This window comes from Lethenteron reissneri, chromosome 25 (assembly GCF_015708825.2).
Source record: "Lethenteron reissneri isolate LAM-NWPU_2019-01 chromosome 25, ASM1570882v1, whole genome shotgun sequence".
In the NCBI taxonomy this organism is placed as follows: domain Eukaryota; kingdom Metazoa; phylum Chordata; class Hyperoartia; order Petromyzontiformes; family Petromyzontidae; genus Lethenteron; species Lethenteron reissneri.
In genome coordinates this window covers 4,774,220-4,796,952 of record NC_083803.1, presented here as the reverse complement: position 1 = coordinate 4,796,952, position 22,733 = coordinate 4,774,220, and the positions used below count along the sequence as shown (strand labels likewise).

At 53.5% G+C, this 22,733-nt stretch overlaps 1 protein-coding gene across 6 annotated transcripts in view; it reads right to left on the bottom strand.

Moving 5' to 3' along the window:
- LOC133347068 (signal-induced proliferation-associated 1-like protein 2) overlaps positions 1-22,733 on the bottom strand; it is a 104,464-nt gene that overhangs the window by 36,479 nt on the left and 45,252 nt on the right. For all 6 annotated transcript variants that reach the window (XM_061558975.1, XM_061558979.1, XM_061558978.1 and 3 more), the window contains exons 4-9: positions 19,120-19,308; positions 11,244-11,418; positions 9,536-9,639; positions 1,441-1,598; positions 736-1,141; positions 171-347 (exon numbers count right to left, since the gene is read on the bottom strand). In XM_061558975.1, the coding sequence (XP_061414959.1) occupies positions 171-347; positions 736-1,141; positions 1,441-1,598; positions 9,536-9,639; positions 11,244-11,418; positions 19,120-19,308 (1,209 nt within the window). The remainder of the gene's footprint in view (positions 1-170; positions 348-735; positions 1,142-1,440; positions 1,599-9,535; positions 9,640-11,243; positions 11,419-19,119; positions 19,309-22,733) is intronic.

Sequence of the window (22,733 nt, the reverse complement as noted above, 5' to 3'; positions counted from 1 at the left end):
AAGTCACGTAGGTAAAAAATAAAAATTAATAAAAAGTTAATTAAAATAAAAATCACGACGTTTCGGCTGTTGTATTAATGGGTGTCTCTACGTTCAACCGAGCAGCTGTGTTTGCTCGCGGCTCGGTTGCTTGGCGACAGCGACGACAACGACGACGGCCGCTCGGTCACCTGCAGCCGCTGCACGATCTCCACCACCTCGTCCGGCGCCACCGTGAGGTCGATGCACTCGCCGCGCTCGTAGTAAATGCGCAGCGCGTTCTGCGACGACGTCCACCCGATGACGTCGCGCGTCGTGCAGTTGAACACCACCCCGCTCCGCGCCACCCTGTCCACCAGCACCACCACCTGGCACGGGGGGACACGCCGCGAGCCGTCACAGACAACCCGCGCCTGCAGTCCAGGGACTCAAACTGTCCCCATGCTCCGCAGGAGATTGCGCGGTGCGCGCTCATTAGCGACGGTGGTCCTGAGGACCTGGTGAAAAATCCACATTGCTATGGCAGGGAAGAGCCTTCGACAAGACAACCCACTGTGGAATTTCCACAGCATGGTGCTTCGGAGGAATGCGCCAAGTCGACCCACGACCAAAATTGTAATTTAAAAAATCCGTTTAAATCCCACAGCGCTGCGCGAGCGAGCGGCGTCGGTTTCAAACTGTGCAAGACGGCACGTGCGTGCGCTCGAGAGTGCTCGCTCACGGCGCCGGAGCGTCGCTCGTGTCGTCGCGACGCACCTGGTTGGAGATCCCCAAGAGGCAGCCGAGCTCGGGGTGCGCGGCGGAGTGGGAGTAGTCGTGCGCGCGCGCGTGCCAGACCAGCGCGCCCTGGCTGCCCAGCTCGGCTCCCAGCCGCGGCCGCGTCCTCTCCTTCCTCTTGCCGCCCAGCGGGATGAACCCGAACGAGCGCGCCGCCGACTCCACCGTGCCCGTCGTCACGTGGTTCTCCGCCAGGTCGCGCAGGTACTCCTGCCTCGTGCGCGCCGCCATCGCGCGGAACTTGTCCGACTTGTGCGCCGCGTTCTCGCCGTTGATCACCTTGGCCAGGAGGAAGTCCCGGAACACGGCCGACTTGGGGAAGGTCACACCTTTGGGGATCGGCGGCCCGAACGGCGGAACGTCTTTCGAGCGAGTCACGGCGACGCTGGCGTCGTGAAAAGAAAAAGAGGAACAAGATTTGCTCGCTTGCGTCGGGAGAAGAGAATGTGAAGGATCACCTGCGCTTGGGGGTTAAACACATTTTCACAGGCTTTGACAAAAAATGTAAGCACGGGGGAGGCCACGCATACAGATGTGCCCCGCATGTGCTCGCCTACTGCAGACACTGCAGGCGCTCGCTCTAAAAGTAGAAAGTAAACATTTGCGATGTCTGCACATGGCTGCACACGTGTGTGTGTCTCTGTGCCCCCCCTCCCCCACGCATGCAACGTGCGTGCGTCTCACCTGTAGCAGACGTTCTCGCTGCCGGGGTTGTGCACTCGCACAATGACAAACACATGCTGGAAGTGCGAGCGAATGTTCTTGGGTGTAAAAGGCAGCGCCCCGGGCTCCTGGAACACGATGGTGACGATGTCGTTGCCGATGTGCCGCTTCCTCAGGAGCTGCGACACGAACACGACATCCGAAATCCGACATCCGACATCCGACATGGCACTGCAGCTTCACAGAGGCGCCAACGACGGCCTGACGAGAGGTCTCAAGCACCAGTTCGCCTCAGCAGAAAGAGTTGGGTGGCTTCTTTCCCCCCCATCCTCCTCATGTCAGAGCTCACAAATTAAATTGTGTTTCCCTCCCCCACCCCCACCCCCGCCACCCCTTCCCCTTTGAGGATCGCTTTTAATTCTAAAACTGCCAGCGTAAAACGAAACAATAACGACGTGAACGGGGTAACGCGCGCCTGTAATCGTTTCCTCCGCCGCTCGCGTAACCGCGTGCCGCCGCTGGCGCTCGCTCCTCCCTCCCGAGCCCAATAAAAGCCTCAAACGGAACAACTCAACAAATAGGATTTCATTAGCGAATGTAAATGATTGCACAAACCGGCGCGGGCGCAGCCAGCACGGCACCTTTGTGAGACGGTTAAATGAAAATCCATCGTGCTCCTTGTGGCTACGATTAAGAGCGGAGTCAGGTTTATTATTGAAAGGAAACGCTTTGATTTCATTACAACAATGGGTGAAAAGCACGGCAACGGTTTTGATTATTTCAACACAATCGTTGGGGTGGTGGGGGTGGTTTTAAAGAAGAAAAGCCTTCACGTATCAAGCACTTAGGACTCCCACCACCCCCAACCCATCAAATGTAAATACAACAACATAGAGCTCATTGTACGTGCAATGCGCATCTCAATGCGAGGGAGCCCCCCCCCCCTCCTCTCTCGACTAAAGCGTAGAAGAACAGCCCAACGCACACGGCGCGCGAGCCGTGTCATGCGAGGGCAGGCGGCCGGGGAGAGACAGCGCCGAGGCAGCGCTGCCCCCCAGGGGAGTGGCCCTGCTGCTAGCGAGCGGCTGGCGAACTGCTGCGCTGTGAACCTGGCGACCCCGAGTTCGATTACTCGCACACGGCCGCCCCCCCAGCCCACCCCCCCACTCACCCCACCACCCCCCCCCCCCACCCAAAAACATGCACCAACTACCGTGGTGAATCTTCTTGGTTCTTTCGGTAAAGTCACGTAGAAGGGAAGTAATAAAATAATAAAAATAAAACATAATAAAATAATTCTCACGACGTTTCGGCCACAACGCAAGCAGCCGTCCTCAGGTGAAGAAACAGGTCTGCCGAGAATACAGCTCTCGTGACAAACACGTTGTGGGGGAGGCCTTCATCCAGCAGTGGATTGGCAATCGGGACAAGTTACAAGCAAATAATAGTGGTGGAATGGTCAATCAAGGGCCGATCTCACGTGTTGAGAGGTTATAACCGATGTAAACTAGAATCAGGCATGTATATCGATCCACATTTGTTCTTGGGTTAGGCCACGTGGTAGTTATATGCCAAGTTTCCTAATTTTGTTACACTTACAGAGCTAATATTCATACGCAGTAACGGATTAATCAAATGTGTATTTGTACACACACACACACACAAATAAACAGTTTATAATGTTTCATAATCGTAACTTTAATAGCGTTCGCCAAACACTGCAGCGGGAAGCGTTCCCACTGTGGAGATAAACAAAAATCACAGCCTTGGCTGATCTTCTTGGTTCTTTCGGTAAAGTCACGTAGAAGAGACTTTACCGAAAGAACCAAGAAGATGAATCCCTGCAGTCACGAAAGCTTTAAATCGAAAGCCTTGGCTGAATCGCCTTTAAAGTGGTTCTCGTTTGGAGACGCGGTTTGGCCAAACAGGACTTCCAAGTGGACCATCACGCAGCTCGGGCAAGAGGAAACAAATTCATAGATTCTCATCCAGCCACAAATCGAAGCTCCGACGATGCCGATCGGCGATTTGGGCACAGCAAGCGGTCCCCACCGCGCCAAACGAGGCGGGCCACTACACGGAGCAGCACCTGCGTTTCCCATCACTGCCCTCGCTCGCACGGGGGGGGGGGGGGGGCGGCTGCTGGAGAGTAAATCACAATTTCAGCCGACGCTCAGGTTTCAACGGCACAGATGGAAAGACAATTTAGGCGGCGCCACCATCTTCTGGGCGAGGCGTTCTCCAGCTGCGGGGGCCACAGCCCACGTGCATCGCCCCGCAGGGGACGCGGCCCCGCGGGGGGTGAGGGGGAGGGGTCTGGCTTAACCTTTTAGAAAAAAGAATTATTCTCATTGTGACTTCACTTTTTTTTGTTTTCCCAGAAACAGCTCCCTTGGGCAGCAGGAGGTTGCAGGATTGCGGGTATCGTGACGGCGTTCGTGGGTGGACAGCAGACGCGCTGGCGTCGTTGTACAATTGCAAAAGCGTTGTTTTCGCTGGAGTTACAAATACGTTGCGATTGTGATTAATTGCGATTTGGGTTTGGTGGCAACACGCAGCAGGACGGTGCTGTGCGGGGAGAAGCGCCCATCTCTTCCTTTTTGCTTCACCATTCATAAAAAGACGTTCCCGAGTACGACCGGGGTTTAATTGCTCACGAAGCATTTCGTCAATCTGTGGAAAAATTCAGCAGCCTGCACGTGGCCAGTAGTAGCCACAAGAACCGCAGCGAGAAGTCTGCCGGACGTGGTGTGCGCCGGGCGCCGGAAACATATTTCCGACTCGCCGATCCGGTGAGGGCCGCACGGAGATGAATCGCTGCTCGAGACTTTGCTCGGCTTCGCGGCGGCCCGACGCAGCGCTCGTTCGATTCGCGGCGCCTTTCAGCGGAGCCGCCGATGATCCCGTAGCTTCGCCGGCGGCGATTGCCAATTACACGCGAAGCAGCACGCAACACAAAACGCTTCACGCGCTATGTTGGCGCAAACTGGCCCGGTCACTCCGACGGATGCAGGCGACGAATATCGCCCGGGCCACTGGCCTGACCAAGTAAAGCCGCGTGCATTATTCATGCACTCCGCTTACCAAGAAATCTATCTGCCCTGCCCAGGCACCGTGGCCTCTCCATGTACCCCCCCCCCACCGCCTCCCCGGTGCTGAGATGAACACTTGCGATCGTGCTATGACAGGCTACCGTTTAACAAGAATACGAATTTTAGTTGCCAAGCCCGAAAGGCTGATAGTGGCCAGCAACGTAGATCACCAATGACAATGATGCCAAGATTAATACAGTCGGAGCCGGTTCAGATAGATTCAACGTAAGGCGTAGTACGTTGCACACGGTGTGGGCGGAGGCGGGGGAGAGGCAAAGGGCGACCTCTGATACAAGCACACTACTGCGGATATAAGCACAGCTTGCCCTGCTCCAAAAGGGTGCGCTTACATCCAGCTTGTGCCGTCAAAGGGGGGGAAGAGGTGACAGAAGGGCGTTCTGGTCAAGTGTCACGTGCCAATAAAGAAGACCGTTGAACACATTGTGGGTGAGAGGACACAGCCAAACTGAGGGCAGGAATCCTTAACATTGCCAGAGGAATCAAAGCGTGAAGTGCATGAAAGCACTAGCAATAGGAGAGGGACAAGGAAGAGGCTTGGCAATGGTGAGATCGACTCGAGTGCATCATTGAGCACTGGTTCAATCAATCAACTCCTCCACGTTGGAGGATTGTATTGACGGAGATGGAATAATCATCGGTTTCTGAGTGCCCGGCACAGGGATGGAATTAGCACCTCAACCGGGGCGTGCCGGTGACCACCATATGAACCATCAGCTCGTGTGCAGGATTGATTGTGAGAGCACAGGGCCGAGGGGAGTCCCATCCAGCAGTGCATTGATAATGGCTGTTGATGATGACGACGACAACGACGTTGACAATGGTGGTCAACGTACGTCCTGGAGCGCGCGGATCGAGGAGACGTCACGAGCGCACAGCTCCGATTGGCGCGCCAATTCCCGGCGGAGGACGCTTCTCTCGCGTGCACGGCCAGGCTGCTATCGCGTCACCGCCCAGAGGCGATAAACGACACCGCGACATCTGCCCTGGCGACCCAGGGAAATTGCGGTCCATCAGCCACGTCACACCACCCCTGCTACAGACAGGAGGAGCCGATTCTCACTCGGTGGCTGAAGAAAGACGCGCAAGCGACCGCTGAAGGAGGGAAGTGCAGCCAGCTAACAAGTACGGTAATTTAAATCGTGCTTGTCAAAATTCCATTTGCGGGCCTTTGGAAGTATCCAACTAATTATGGCATGTCTGGACTATTTCCCGAACAGCGATCGTGCGCAGATAAAGCGAAAAAAACCCCACGACTGACATGTACAAAATTATCGCAGCAAAAACGAAGTTTAAACGGTCAAAGAAAATTAGCGCCTTATTATTCAATTTCTCGGTGGCTCCAGCACAAAGCAACAAACTGTTTGTCAGTGACACAAACAAAGCCAATGACTTCATCGATGGCCTTGAACAAAGTTCACCAACGATCGAGCCGGCGAGGCGGCCACGGGGCAGACAGTCGCACTGCTTGAGACAGACGGTGATCACGATCATCCCGGAGAACAGATGCTGGCGGGGTGACTCACTGCAGACACGTGACACGTGTGTACACGGGATGCGACTCGACACGCCGCTGCGGCGTGGGTGGTTCCTCTTCGCTCCCCACTCCCACGCGCCCCTCCCCTCCCCACCTCCCCTTCCATCCCGACAGCCACTCCAATTCCCTTCTCTTTCTCACCCGATGTCTCTTTTGTTTGGAAGTGATGGGCCCAATGACATCACTGCGTTTGGGGACTCCTGGCTGGTGTAACTTGATCGGGGCGTAAAAAACAAAATCTTAAGCCAAAAAAAGCAGCGCTTTGAAAGGGGCGATTCCTGTCGGAGCGAGCAGGATGATGAGGATGAGGCCTGGTTGCGTTGCACGCGCTAACTGCAGGGGATGCTCAGCAGGGTGCCGCTATCTGGTAACGGTGAGTTTTTATTTGGGGGCGGGGTGGGGGAAAATAAAAACTCAATCCATTGAGGTAGGGAAACAAGCCACCAAAAGAAATATAAAATAAACCGTTGCAGAAAATACATGACTGTCGAAGGACGGGCATCATGTAGACATGGCTCATAATATTTACCGAGCCATTGTCCATTTTTTCAAGGAAACTATGACGACTTTATAGGAACAAAAACAAATAAGAAAATGTACGTCGCAGCTGCTGCTGCTGCTGCGTCAGTGTGGACGGTGCTACTGCCGCTGCTGATATTCCTGGGAGCTCAGCGCACTCCTGTCGTATTCTTTGTATCGTTTGTTGTTGTAACGTGCTGCCCCGCCCCTACTGGTCATCTGTAAAAAAGAGCTTTATAGCTCATCGGATTGCTCCAGTATAAATACAATATTCTGTCTTCTTGGTTCTTTCGGTAAAGTCATGTAGAATGGAAAAAATAAAATAATAAAAAAAAACATAATAAAATAATTCTCACGACGTTTCGGCCACAACGCAAGCAGCCGTCTTCACGGCTCGGTGGCTGCTTGAGTTGTGGCCGAAACGTCGTGAGAATTATTTTATTATGTTTTATTTTTATTAGTTTATTATTTCCATTCTAAGTGACTTTACCGAAAGAACCAAGAAGATGAATCCCTGCAGTCACGAAAGCTTTAAATAGAAATACAATATTCTGCTTCAGTCTGTGAGGCACTCGCCATGAAGCTCGCTTGCAACTCGGCAGCAGTTTGGCAAAACTACACCCCAAGAACGTTTCCCCTCCGCTTGCGAGCTGAGTCAACGCTACAGGCAGTCCTCGCTTTCATCGCGATGCTCACCTCGGCGATGCTATTTACTCCACGCGACATGCTGCTGCGCACTGCAGGGATAGGTGACGTTTATAGTCACGGGAGGGAGCCGGCGCGGCCCGTTCAAACTTCAATAATAATTTCAAATTGTAACGTGGACAGCATTCGCTCACCGAAGCTTCAAGCTTCACAAGGTTAAGACGTTTGATTTGCTAGGACGCGTGCGAGATTTGAGGCCGCATTAGCGGAGGTGTATCGGATTGTGCAGTTTATTTATGAATGCGCGACAGATCGAAAACGGTGCCACCAGCGACCCCCGTGTTGGTGGCCCGACACAACAAACAGCAGCAGAGACAGTCCACAAAAAAATGGGCCTTCAATTTGTCACAAGTGTTTTTGGATTGACAAGCAAGACAGGCCAATATGTAGGTAATTTTTTGTTTGTTTTGCCGTGATGAAATTGCCCTTCCAAGAGACATCTTGCTGCGAGACTGGATAAATCTCCGTTTATCCGTGCGCACGCACACACACTTTCACACACACACACACTCACACATTCGCGCGCGGCACACACATATGCACAAACTCTCACTCCCAGCACGAGGCTGACTCATTACATCCCGCGGAGGATCGCTCCGCTGAACAAAATAGTTCCGTGGTTGAGTTTGCAAGTGCGAGTTCGCGTTTAAAGCCGATGTATTTTTTTCATGCAAGCTGGTTTCGCAAGTGTGGGTGTTCGTAAATCAGGTGTTTGGAAGTCAACGACTGCCTCTACCACAAACATATTTTGTCTCCTCTCCGCCGTAACTAAAGGCCTCTTTGGCACGGCGCTCCAAATGAAGACTCGTAGCTGTGGAAAACAAGCGTAATATGTCGCCAAGCCCTTCCTCTTTTATGACCATTACACGCCCCCAAAGTCACGATGACTATCAAGGCTTTGTCCCATAATAACAGTCTGCATTTGCGGTTCTACAAAACATTATACGCCCCCACGACGCTGCAACCCCTCCCTTTTTATTGACTACATTTTTGATAGGGCCGTTAGCCCAGATGCCAGATGCTCTCCTATTCCGTCCGCCGTGGCAACAATCAGCAGAACTGCTCCCATCCCACCACGCCAGATGCATCGCCCCGCAGGCCAGTGCAGACGAGGCAGCCCATACTAATTACAGCGGATAATGGGGAATACAGTCGCTTAGGCACCAAATGGCCCATCAGAAATGTATTATGGCAATAAAGACAACGTCACTAAACGATCCCTAAATTATTTGGCGGCTAGGAACGCTACGATCCGGCGGGACGAGGCTCGCAGCCTGCACCAGGTGCAACTCTTTGTGTCAAAAGTGTCGGCGCGGGGCATTGAGTAAGACATCGTCACGCCTAGGGTTAGTTTCTCCCTGAATGCATCGATTCAAGGGCACTGCAGTTTGAGACTCACAGCTCTCAGAGGCCTGTGCTATGCAGTTGAGATTACACAGAAGCCTTACATTCCATCAAGGTAAGGGAGATTCATGAGCACTTATTTTGGCACGTTACACATGGCGTGGGGGCAGGGAGTAGGAACGACCATCTATTGGCCACGTCATAGCCCAACGTATGTGTGCAGAACTTTGTTCGCACCGTACCTAGCCAACGTGCTAACCGGAGGTGTGGGGTAAAGACAAACAAAACTAAACACAAAAAGCAGCTCTAAAGAAATTCGTTTTCAATTTAGAGGATAGGAAGCTATGTAACAGAAGGGAAGCTTCACATGATGATCTCTGCACGATCCACCAACTCCCACCTCCAAAGCCACTGGACCACTTCGCCAGGTGCCAAATCAGCAGAGGGAGGTCCTCGACGATGACGCTCGATTTCGATTTAAAGCTTTCGTGACTGCAGGGATTCATCTTCTTGGTTCTTTCGGTAAAGTCACGTAGAATGGAAACAATAAAATAATAAAAATAAAACATAATAAAATAATTCTCACGACGTTTCGGCCACAACGCAAGCAGCCGTCCTCAGGTGGAGAACAGGTCTGTCGAGAAGACAGAGTCTGAATGACAAACTCCAGGCTTGGAGCGACTATTTAAGCTGGGATGGAGGGGGGAAGGGCGCCTTGACAAAAGAATTTGCATATCAAGAGGAATTTAGCATATTTATGGGAAATGCAGATATGCGATTAGTACTACTTGTGAAATGCGTAGGAGGTTTGGCGGGGGGTTTAAAGATGACGCTCGAGCGCGCGCGTGCGTTGGTGCGCAAGGGGGCAGAGGTCAGGGCTTTGCGTGGGTCACGTGGGTACCTGCTGCCGGTTGTTGGGCGTATACGGCAGCATGCTGGACACGTGGAACATGATCTCGTAGTCCTTGTAGGTGGTGTAGAGCGAGTGCATCCCCGTCGAGTCGGCTGTCAGACACAGGGGGGGGCACCGTCGCGTCGGTCAGTTCAGGGGACAACTCAAACGTGAGCCGAGCCGCCGCTGCCGCCGCCACACCGAACGGCGCAGCACGCACGTAACAGAGTCGCGTTTCATTAACGACCAAATTAACCGAGCAGTTGGGACTCAATTTTGCGCTGCGATTTCAAAATGCAGCAGCAATCGCGGCCGCAGCAGTTTCATTGTTTCGCTGCCAGTGCCGTTGCCGCTAACGGGCGCCGTTGGCACGGCGCTGCGGCCGGGAACACTTCCAGTGTTTGTAAGGCGCTGCCCCTAATTACACGACTTGCAAAATAATTTGGTTATCGGCCGTCGTACGAGCAAGCGAGAGCACAAACATGCCATGGCACTCGTGAGCCGAGCGCAAGCGGATATTACCCAAATTTGGAAAAACCTTTGACCGTTGGAATCCCGACGTGCGAACCGTGACATTTAACGTCAAGCGATGTTAACCCAAGGTGATGACATTTTTGTGCACGGGCCACAAAAATGCCAAGCAGTGCGGTTTGCAGGGGCAGCTGTGAGGGCACGCGTACATTTACAGGGCACGATTGCTCTTCCTCTGAAAAGCAAACATCACACTTTATAATCTGCGGCGGTGGGGGAGGAGAGTGGTCAACCAGCGACACGCCGTCTTCCGCGCCTATGCCCCTGGGCTCCCGACGTTTCCCGATAACGTTTTGCGTACGGGGGCGGCAGCTTTCGCACCGTCCTGACTAAATGTCACATCCTCCACGTGGCCTCTTGGCTAAGCAGTGCAACGCTTCACATCTCCCACCGTGGCACTAACACTTTGAGGATTTTCACAAGTGCTAAGGGGAAAGCTCGAGGTTGCACAGGGGCCTGGCGTTGCCGAGGTGCGGGATTGCCCGTGCGAGCGAACGTGCGGGCTTACAGGGCGGATCGCCCAACCGTCGTCACACCGCCACAAACACAGAACGGTGAGAGGGAGCAAGTGACGGCGAGTGACGCTCGCTGCCCAGCACCCTGTGTCCACTGGCCTCGTCTCCACGTCTCCACGAAGCAATTACCCAAAGCAGACACATCACGAAGAGGTGCTGCTCATCGTTCATTTCCCGCCCTGCACCTGTTAGGCAAATACATATGAATTTTGCTGGTAATTAAAGCTAATTTGGAAAATCTTGAAATTTGCGGTGCGGGAGACGGATTTGCGCGCGGAACCCAAAACACAAAGTGCTGAACGCCGCCCACGCAGAGGCAGAAAGTGTTAATGACCCCCCACCCCTCCCCCCCCCCGCCATGATGTTCCAGCTGCTGCAGCTGAGACATCTGCATGCAAATGTGAAGGTAAACAAATGGAGAAATATATACAGCCTACAGCGGAGAAGGTGGGGGGGAGGGGAGAGGGGAACAGGGAGGATGGGGAGCGAGAGGGATGGACAGCAATAAGAAAGATGGGAAGCAAGACTGATGGAGAGCGAGGGGGGAGGGGGGGCAGGCAGGGACGGGCGAGGGGGATGGGAAGCTGGGGGGAAGGGGGAACGAGAGGGATGGGGAGCAGGGGCAGACGGGGAGGGGGGGGGGGCGACGCGTGGTGCCGCGGGCCGCTCACTCTTGTTGTCGAGCTGCGCGCGGTACTTGGTGAAGCCCTTGAGGCGCACGCGCTCCCCCAGGAGGTCGAGGAACTCGTCGAAGGCCGCCTCCGCCGTCTCGTTGTTGTACATCTCCTCCTCCGTGCTCTGGCCCGCCTTGCAGTACATGATGCCCACCTTGTGCTGGTAGCTCAGCTGCCGGGAGACGACGAGCGGGTGGGAGGGTGGGAGGGGGGGGGGGACAGGCGGCGGGGGTGAGCGGCGACCGTGGCGGCGGAGGGCCCAGCGAGCGATACCCAGCGAGTGGCGGTCGACTTGAGCGGCCGCGGGCAAACGCTGCCGTCAATCGTTCCAGAGACCCGTCATTTAATCCGACGGATTTATTTATAGCCACGTGAGGGCCCATTGAGATTAAAAGGTCTCTTCTTCAAGGGACGCCTAAGGTCAAAACCAACAAAGTGTCTCCAAGTGCAATCAGAAGTATGATAAGGGTTGAAAGAAAACGATTCTTTAATGGAAATCGCTTTCCCTTATTTTGACAATCCTTGGAATAGCTGCGGGGGGGAGGTGGCGATGGTGGGGTTGAATTGTTACATGTGCAGCCACCAGGAAAACGATTGACCTGGCAGACAAAATCCAGAGGTGGCAGCGTGGGGCCCTGGGGGATTATAAAATCAGGGGCCTCAGGATGGAGGAACACCGACAATTGTGATGTCTTCAAACAGTCAGCGTCGTTGTTATGTCACAAACATCATGCCAACAAGATTCTAAATTTGAAGCTTTCGTGACTGCAAGGATTCATACTCTTAGGTTTTTTCGGTAAAGTCACGTAGGTAAAAAATAAAAATACAGTATATTTAGCTGTGACGGTCCCACCTGAAGACGGAGACTTGTGTTGCCTCCGAAACGTCGTGATTTCATTGATTTATTATTTAATTTCTATTATTTTATTTTTTACTTTTTACCTACGTGACTTTACTGAAAAACCTAAGAGTATGCCAACAAGAATTCTACATTTTTTGCGGACATGGATTCCCTTATTACACAGTATCATCCAGCTGCTGGAGGGGAGCTGGGAACAGGGGAGAGCGGGCCCATGGCACACGTTTTAATTTCCACCTTATTCCCAGTTGAGTCATTTCGTTTATATTTGAATCTCAAATTAAATGCACAAAAACCGCCATTAATGTTCCTTTCATTATTTTTTTGGAGCGCCGAGGGATACGCGGCGTTGTTACAGGCCTCCACGAATGGAATGAACGTTTCCGCGATGGCAATTTTACTGAGCGGATTTTCTGCAGAGACTTTCAAGAAAATGTCAAACTGTGCATTTCGGTGCGACACCTTACAGTAAACAGACTTGCACGACTGATTTCCAACTCCGTGGGAAAAGAATGCGGTCGAAAGGCAAGAGCTTTAGTGGTAGTTCCGATTTGAATATATGCGTACAGAGGGCCCATTTCAATATAATTGAAACCCACCAATAATAATGCGAGTACCGGAAATTGCACCAAAATATTTTACAACAGAGAGAGCGATTTAATTTATACTTGAGAGGTTGAAGTTAATTCCGCCTTCGCTCAATGTGATGCAATGATGTAAAAAAATATAACATATCCGCTCGATACATAAAGAGCCACCGCGGGGGACAGTGGTGGGTGCCTCAAGCGCCCGATAAACAGAAAGCAGTGACGTTTGACCCGAGGCTGAATTACACGACACCCACACACAACCGCACTCTATGGGGGGGGCAGGCAGCGTCCTCTTCCAGCCACGCGGGTTTGTCCGGGGGAAGGTGGTGGGAACAAAAAGGGGAAAACCACCACGCGCCGCAGCCATGCCCACGCAACGACGCAACACTTGTCGGGAAACACAAACGGGGCCATTTGCAACCTCCTCACCACAATCAGACCTCATCGATCAAAAATTAATTAGCACCCGGGTGGGAAAAAACACCCCAGCCATCCCGCTTCCTCCTTCCAGCACACAGCAGCAGCCCCCCTCCCCGAGGGTGTGAAATTCAGACGCGGTTGAAAGGAGACAAAGTGAGGCACAGTCTCAGCCAAACGTCCCCCGCACCCACCCCTCAACACCGGCTGTTCGCAGGAATGGCTAACCACAAAAACGGCAACACACACCAGCCTCCAACAGCCTCCGCCGGATACGAAACTCCAACGCGAGAATTCCAAACGAATGCTTCATATGAGAACAGCCACACCCAATCTTATAGGAAAGGTTCATTCTACTGAAATGCAAACTATGCATTGGTGGCAGGAACTTTCTCATCTCTGCGCAGAAGAGTGAGAGGCCGGCTGCTCGTGGTGGCGAGAACGCTGGCACCCCGGGGCTTTGTGCGTCGACTTGCAGGAGAGAGCCTGCACAGGGCAGTGAGGCACGGCAAGATGCAGAGGTTCACGTCGATTCAATCGCTCAAGACGCGCGCGCACACCAGGTCCCGCAGTGTAGGAATGTGTTTGCGTGTTAACACCATTTACGATTCACGCACGTCGTTAGATTGGTTTGTATCTAGGGCGATGGCGTTAACAAAATGGGCACGAAACGGATATGAAAATGAGACCGAATTTGTTTTGGTCCTTGAATGCCACAGCCACCCCGACAATGAGTAGAATCGCTGGGTATGTGCATCGCTACGTACTGTGAATAGTTTTACGCGGCCGTATGAATTATAAACATGCATCCAAGTGTAATTATGTAAACATGACAAACAACATTAGCGTCAACCTCGGGGCTTACAAACCAAAGGAAAGTTGCTAGACGCTGCCACTGCCTGGTCAGGGGTGGGGATGGAGGGAGGCGCTTCGATGATCGCAGCAGCAGCAGCCGCCACCCCTCCAGCACGGCCCTCACATTAGCCTGCGATTAGCACCTCTTATTCGTACGCGCCCCCACGGACGTGCGGAAACCGCATCCAGTACCTACCCCACGACGTCCCCCCGCCCCACCTCTACATGACACGTCCCCCGACTGGAACAAGCCCCGCGGTCGACTGCATCGGATAAGCCGATGGACACGGGGAGACGGGAGCGAAGGGTACGGGGCGACGGGTACAGGGCGACGGGTACGGGGAGATGGGTACAGGGAGACAGGACACGGGGGCGACGGGTACGGGGAGACGGCAAATGGGGGCGACGGGTACGGGGCGACGGGACACGGGGGCGACGGGTACGGGGCGACGGGTACAGGGAAACGGGACACGGGGCGATGGGTACGGGGAGACGGGACACGGGGGCGACGGGTACGGGGCGACGGGACACGGGGGAGAGCGCAGGGTGGATGTTGCGGCAATAAAGATGGGCGCTCGCTTATTTCGGGAGGAGGGTCACACGCGCCAAAACGTTATTTTACGCTTAAGATATTTTAAATTAACGAGCGGCAACACAAACAGCTGCGCTCGCATCCCCAGCGATGAGCGCGGTGTGCGGACCCTGGTGCAGGAGGAACCCAATCAGCCAGGTCAGCAAGTCCTTATTTCCCTTGTCAGCGCGGTTGCCATGGATATTGTGCAGAATGAATTAAAGTGACAGCTTGAAGGCTCACATTTACTAAACTGCCAAAAGGGGTTTGCGTTTCAGCCAATGCTGGCGGGGCTGATGCAGCATAACATCCCCAGGCCCCCCCCCCCCAAATCACTCCCCCGTCCTTACCCCCACTTCTCATCTGTGAACACTGTCATTTTGTTCAACTCAGGTCCCGGCCATTTGATTTAGAGACGTAATTTCGGCGTGCCGATGCGCGGGAAATAATGCAAGCTAATGGGTTATAAAATCTTCTAACTTAATAATTTATTACGCTGACCATGTTGCACTTATTATACGCACACGGTATAAACCATTTCCCATAACCGACAAAACATTTTCTCCGTGAAACGCCAATGTTTTCATGAACGTCGTACGTTTCAAAGCTTCATGAAGGAAGCGCGTCGCGATGGTGATAGTGATTTTCACGTTTTGTCAAAACGGCACCAACGGGATTGCGAGGGTTACTCGTACCACAGACCAACAACTCGGAAACTTGGGAGTAGGTGTCTGTCCCATGGTGTCCCTCGGCATAAATGGACACAAATCTGGCGGGCCCCTCAATCCGGCACCATGATCGTTACCACGGAGGCTTAATTCAGTTTAAATGAATGAAATGGCACCTACGTGACCAACGAGAGAGGAGAAAAATTCGTGGATGTTTCACCCCCAGATTGTCCTCGGTCCAGTCATGCCTCCATGCCTTTTTGGTTATGCCCGGACATTCATATTTCATCGGGATATCATGGACTTCTTTACTAAAGTCTGCAGCACCATTCTTCTCACTCCTGCAATCGAAACTACTTTGTGGGGCTCTGTTGAAACATCAGCGTGCTTTCCTGCAAACCCATCACGGCCAGGAAGGTCATATTGATCAATTGGTAAAGACCATGTACCCCCTTTTGTGGAAACAGTCGCATAATACCCTCCCCCATCACCCTCGCAGAAATCGAGCACTTTGGCCACAAGCTCAAAGACAAAGAAAATGGAGTTCGAGGCCAGATGGTCCCCATTCTTACGGAGTCGCCGGGGAGGTCGGGTGGACGGCTGTTTTTTTTGGGGGGGGTAGAGGGGGCTGCGCGCCAGAGGTCGCAACCGGGTACCCGATACCCGTACCCTACCCGATACCCGGCTACCTGTACCCGGCCGGGTACGGGTACCCGTTTGCGACCCTGGTGCGGCCAGGTACGGGTACGGGTAGGCCGTGAGTCACCGGTGAGTAACCGTTTGTCACTCATTTCGGGTAGGGTACGGGTAGGGAACGGGTACCTGTACCCGGCCGGGTACGGGTACGGGTATGGGTACCCGTTTGCGAACCTGGTGCGGCCGGGTACGGGTAAGGAATCAAAACCCGTTTGCGACCTCTGCTGCGCACCCCTCTTCCGCGGGAACGGGCGGGAGCGGAGCGCCGACCTGTGGGACGTTAGCATAAATTATTTGATCTGCGGTGTTTTATTACACGCCTTGCCCTCTTTTGCCCCCGCCCTGCCTGCCCCCACTTTCTCTCTCCACCCCCACCCGACCCTGTCCCCCAGCACGCTAGTTTACCTTTAGCCCCTTTTTCCGTCTCCCCCATGTAAACTGTCACGTGAGTGGTTCCCACCTGGCTGGGGCAGCGAGCCCCCCAATTCTCACCCCCCTGCCCCTCCCCCACCTTCGTTAAGCCCCCCGCCATGACAAACTCGGCCTGCTGCTGTTGTTGTTGTTCGCGGGATTTGCGATTCTCCCTCACCCCCGTCTCCGTTCTGCGATGGGCGCTTTGTACCGGGCTCGCGTTGAGTCGTAACAAAAAGTAAAACGCCACGATGAGGCAGGCCGCGGTGGGTGTGGGTTGGTTACCGGTGGGTCAAGAACACTGGAGACACCAACGCTCAGGTGACTCGGCAATCCAACAGCTACACAGGTGAACCGACAAGCCCCGAGCTGTACACATGGATGTTGAACTTCTTTCGCACCCCACGTAGCCAACCGGCTAATCGGAGGTTCGGGGAAAACATGAACCAACGAGTTCACTGTCACACAGGTGAACCGACGGGTTCACTGTCACACAGGTGAACTAACGGGTTCATTGTCACACAGGTGAACCAACGGGTTCACTGTCACACAGGTGAACCGACGGGTTCACTGTCACACAGGTGAACCGACGGGTTCACAGTCACACAGGTGAACCAACGGGTTCACTGTCACACGGGCGAACCAACGAGTTCACTGTCACACAGGTGAACCAACGAGTTCACAGACACACAGGTGAACTAGCACACATTCACACAATTGAACCAACTAGTTCACTGTTACACACGTGAACACCACATGCTCAGAGTTGTACACACAAACCCAAATGCTCTCAGCCGCATCCACAAGTATAAATCAAGCATGAAGGTGGAATTACCGCCAGAAATTTGGCAGTTTCCAGTAAGGAACTCCTTCCGAGCAGTCTGCAGCCAACGTAAACATTTACACGTTGTAATTTAACATGCTAAATATTTAGGCGAAAGTCACGCTGTTCGCCAGGCCCATAATCGTTCCGTGTTCGCGTGTGTCATTCCACTCAGCTTGTTCAGACCTTACACCGCACACGCACCGTCGCTGTTGAACTGACGGCCCCCTCCTTAAAAAGGGGCACAGCAAACATTCGTAATCGGCAACTCTGAATGCGGCGTTTCATCGGCAGAATCAGGGCGATTCGCTTTTCTCTTCCTGACGGTTTTCGCTCTCTACCCCAGCTGCGATGCCAATAACCGAGAGGTGCAAAGGTCCGGTTCGTGATGTTACTTACACATTTGACTGCAATTTAACCTCTGCTCTTAACAGTAGCACCCGGAATGCCACAGGGACCCCCACTAGAGCCATGCAAAGCTCATAAATAACCTTCACTAACCCTCACGCGCACACAGCAGCAGCAGAGAGAGAGAGTCATTCCGGTTGGCTCGCAATACTCGCTTCACTCACAGCCACATCCCCCACCACCCATCACCGCCCCCCGCCCCCCCACCCCCTTTAATCGGCAAATTTAAGTTGGAGCGTTTTCGTGGAAGTGCCGAGCTCAGATCCTCCACGGGTAACGGCGCGGGGGGGGTTTGGCCGCGTGCCTCTCTCCGCCGGAGCAGAGGAACGACGGCGTGGGGGGCGGCGTCGCTCGTCACAACCAGGCGGCCGCCGACCCCCCGCGTTGCGCGCAATTCCAGCATCGATTAAAAGTGGGGGGGGTGGGGGGGGGGGGGGGGGGGGGGGAGGGGTGATGTACATGTATTAAGACAAAATACGGATCCGCGAGCTATTCACCCCACGATAATGGCAGCAGTCTGCCCGTATTAAGCACTGCGCCTCTGTCGTCTTCGCCTGCTGCAACAGTTGAACTAAAACTAAACATTTAAAAAAATTATTTTAACCAGGTAAGGCCCACTGAGCTACGTAGCTCTTTTTCATAAGTGACCTGGACCACAAACGATCGCTCAACGAAGTGGCTCATCACGCGGAAATGACGAGCAGCCACATACTGGAAACGCACGCTTCTAAGCGTGGAGGGCAAAACCCGAGGAGCTGGAGAAAAATCCACGCGACCACGGGGAGAACATGCAAACTCCAAATATACACGCGTCAGGGTCGGGATCCAACCCATGACCGCCTGTATACCAGGCGAGGTTGGTAACATCTCGCCACCACGGCGGCCCGTCCCCGAGGCAATCCACTGCTGGATGAAGGCTTCCCCACGTCGTGTTGGTCGCCGTGATGGCATCTATCCAGCAGCGGATTGACCAACTATTGGAGGACAATTGTAATGACCGCTAACGTTCGAGCGGTATGTTTTCTGCTATTGTTTTAAGCGCCATCGTCGCACTAGTGTCCCACAACGCTGGCAATGAAATGGAATTCTTCGCCTACAGAGCATGAAGCCAGTTGTACGAATTTCACATTCACACAAAAAACAAATATCCGCCCTAAGAGCCTACATCGACTGCTGGGGGCATGTATTGTCAGAAAGAACCAATGTTTATACATAGTAGCAGGTACTCATTTAAGGCTAGGTTAACCTAGGGGAGATTAAAAACCAATTCAAACACTATTTGCCACAGATGCGAGTTGTAACTGTGAATCGAACTTGGGTCACCGGGTTCATAGCGCAGTGCTCCAACCACTACACTACTACTGCCCAACAACCGCCATTTGCCACTAAGTGGCGGTGACATCCCCGCGGCATTTGTGCATTTGTAGCCACCACAGCGGCCAACCCCTCCACCTTCAATTAATTACCACTAAACGTCGTGAAAAAAACCATCCTACTACTGCTCATACAGATAAAGAAAGACACGCACCCAGAGACAAAGGCACCGTCAACCCACGCGCTCACGCCGCTCCTCACCCCCTGCTCGTCGAGCTTGAGGAGCTGCTCCGAGACCCTGGGAGTGGCCGGCGCGAGGCGCAAGCAGCTCAGCTGCAGCTCGGGCAGCACGAACTCCATCACCTCCTTGAGCGGCAGCCCCCGTGTGGTGCCGTGGCGCGCCGTCGACGGCACCGCGTCCTCCAGCACCGCTCCGCGCAGGGTGCGCAGCTGCGGGGGGGGCCGGGGCACAGGAGGTCAGTGAGGGGGCAGTCGGGTGGAGGGGTTCAGCGCGGACAGCTCGGCGCAGGCGAGGATGGGCGAGGTCGTGGCAGGCGAAAAACAACGGCAGGTGCAGAGAAAGTGGGGTCGGGGTCAAGTGACAGTGGAGAGAGACGGGGTACAAAAGCTACGGTGACAGGGTAGGACAGCGACATCCCGCACCTCCAATTAGCACGGTTGGCAAGAACACATTTACAACGATCGCCATTTTTACTCTTCGCTGGCCGTTTGGGTCGAGTGCTGTTCGCGAGCGCCTATTGACGATGGCACGGAAACGCGAGCGAGAGTGGGTGACGGGAATATTTCAACCCAGATCTTCCGTCCACAGAACGACCTGGTGGTAACCCGGTGCCAGATCCGATAGAATTCATTGAGGAGCACTTAACGCGCGCACACACACACATCGGCAAGTGCAGCACGAGAAAATGCGATTGCCAAGATGTTATGAAAAGTGCACGAGGCGTTCAAAGTTTCTTTCTTTTTTTAGGCAGCAGCCTTAGGCCTAATGAAGGCTTTTGTCGGGTGAAAACATGAGCCAACGTGTGCTTTCTTTGACACCGGTGTCGTTTCACTTTTCCAAAAAACACTTTTACAATTTCATTTATATATTGAGGGGCGGGGGTGGGCTGAGGAGGGAGTTGGAAAAACAACAGCTTGAGCGCCTGCGCCTGGTCTGCAGACAACGGTGCGCGGCTTGCGCTGCTGCAGTGCAACGATCGCAGCTCTACGCACATTGTGAGCCAGATTCGCACTTTGACTGAATGGCCAAAACGCATCCCCCCCTTGGCGGTTTCGCCCATCTTCTGGGGACAGATACATCGGTGTAGAATTCTCGCGGGATATGGGATCGTTCGCCTACAGCACGCGAATCGGACTCCGCTGCGTAAATGGCTGCAACGGAGAGCCAGGGGATGGCGTGGGAACTTTGCAGATGCTAACAGACTTGTACCAAACTCGCATTCCTTGAAAACTGATTAGCTATTGCACGTCTAGTAGCTGGAGGGGCGATGTGAACCGATTACGTACAGCACGTATACATGTACAACCCTTGAGTCAAACCACTGCTGGAAGACAGCCTTGCCATGCTGTGCGGGACATGGGCGTTTGTTTGACCAAAGTACTTCACACTGGTCAGTGGAGGTTGGTGAAGGCAGAGAGCATAGACATGGCATCATAGTACAGTACAACAATGGATGTTACTGGGCTGTCCTCTTCTGCCAGCAATGTGCCCTGCTTTGTGCATGGCGGTCACTCATCCATGCACTATCCAGGCTCAACTCTGGTTATAGCTTTCGCAAAGAATCAAAATCAGTATTTATACTGAAGAAATCCTTTAAGCTATAAAGCAATTTTTCACAGATGTCTAGACCCTGCAGTATACAGTGGTCACCTGCTAGACACTGGTTTGAATTATTCCTCAAATTTCTTGTCGGTAGATTTTTCTTCAATTTACATTTGCTTCTTTGTTTGTACTTCTTTTAATGTCATGGAATGGCTGACCCTCATCCTCTTGGGTTCTCACCCAGTTCGACAAAGTGAACCTGATTAATTGGAAATGGTGGCCAACAAGACGAACAAGGGTCGGCGGGTGCGTGGGGGTTAGTTCCGGCACCGTGGTACCAGCGCAGCGCCAATTAGTTTGGTGTCGACGTCCTGCCACTAGCAGCGGGGATTGTTGCGCGTGAGTGCCGGCGAGTCGGGAGGCAACAGCATACCGCTTCAGCTCATGCATGGCTCACGGTGCAGGCAACGCATCCACACAAATCAATGCGCACACACACGCACACAACTATAGGCGGTGGCAGCCACGCTCAGGAAGATTGAGACCGCAGCCTCGGCACTGGCCCCTTAAGAGAGCGGCGGTGGGCAAGCAGTAAAAAACACTCTGCCAAGCACAGAGCGTTACACGACGCATTGCCGCGGCTACAGTCGACCGCGCCGGCTCGTGCGTGGGGCTATCGAATCGCAGGACCATGACGGGTGGCGATGGCTCGGGGGAGGAGGCATTTATCCAGCAGTGGATTGACAGTGGCCGAATGATAACGGTGAAAGTCAACACATGCTGAATGCATTAACTGTGCGCATGCCGCATGTACACTCTGTTTACTGTGTACGTACTTGTAGACTATATCCGCAATGTGCAGCGGGTCATTAAAAGACTACCACTTTGTGGAAGCCAACAGCGAGTGGTTGTCTTATGGGTGGACTGGCACCAAACTTTGGAATGTGGAATTCTAGAGGAGGCAGACTCGGACTGCAATTGTGTGCATGCTGTAGCACACAAAGTACTTTATTGGATGGCGTAAGTGTTCGTGTGTGTGTAGCGGTAGTGCAGCGATTAGCGCGCTTTGCTAGAAGACCGACAACCCGGGTACAATTCCCGGTCACGGCCACTAACACCAATAATGATTATTATCTGAACAGGTCCTGGGACTCCCCTAGGTCCACTCAGCCTCAAATGAGTACCCGGTCGTGGTGTGTAAATATTGCTACTGGGGAGACAAAGGTGGCGGGGCGAGGTGTTGGTCACCCACCACCTCGTGCACCGTGCCGGCCTTCATAGGAGCTCACTAACAGCACTTTCCCCAACAGTCTGTTAAGGCTATACGGGGGATCTGTGTCTTTGTATACACAGGAGCCACGTAATATCACTATTTATTTGAGCGTTTGCCCCTGCCCCTCCCTGGCACTTTCATGACAGTTCCTCCCTAGATGAGGCAACCTCACAATCAAAATTTCAAAATCATCCTAATAATAGATGTCGTTTTGAAGTTAATTGTCTATAATTAAAAAACACATTACTTATTTACGGAATAAGTCACCGGATTGACACACACGCGAAAATCCACGCGCCTTCGCCACCCCAGCGTGGACAAAAACGCCAGTTTGTTTCCGACTACGTCTAACAACGTGGCAGCACTTTCAACATTTCCCCCTCATCGGAAGAGACGGACAAATTAATTACATCCCAATTACGGTTCGAATTGGCCGACACGCTACGCCCAAGCGAAAAAAAAACTTCACGATTACATGATGACCCACACATCTTTAAAGCGTCCCAATTCATGGAACTGCCCATCGACTCTCCGCCAGCCCTTCACCCCGGCCTCCCCCCCCCCGCTCCCTCCACGGAAGCGGCGTAAGCAGACTCGAGAGGCGACGACAATAATCCGTAATCCGGAGGAGCGCGTCCCTCACCGGCGCCCCACAGCCTGCCCGGCGAGGGTGGGCGCCGCTCTGAAGCTTTAGCTCCGCGGTGGCGCCACCTCGGCCGCACTCACACGCCACCGTCACGCGTCTCGGCGGCGGCGCGGGGATTTGGAGTGCGGACGGCACGAGCAACGCCGGCGCCACCGCCGCCGCCCACCCCCGCC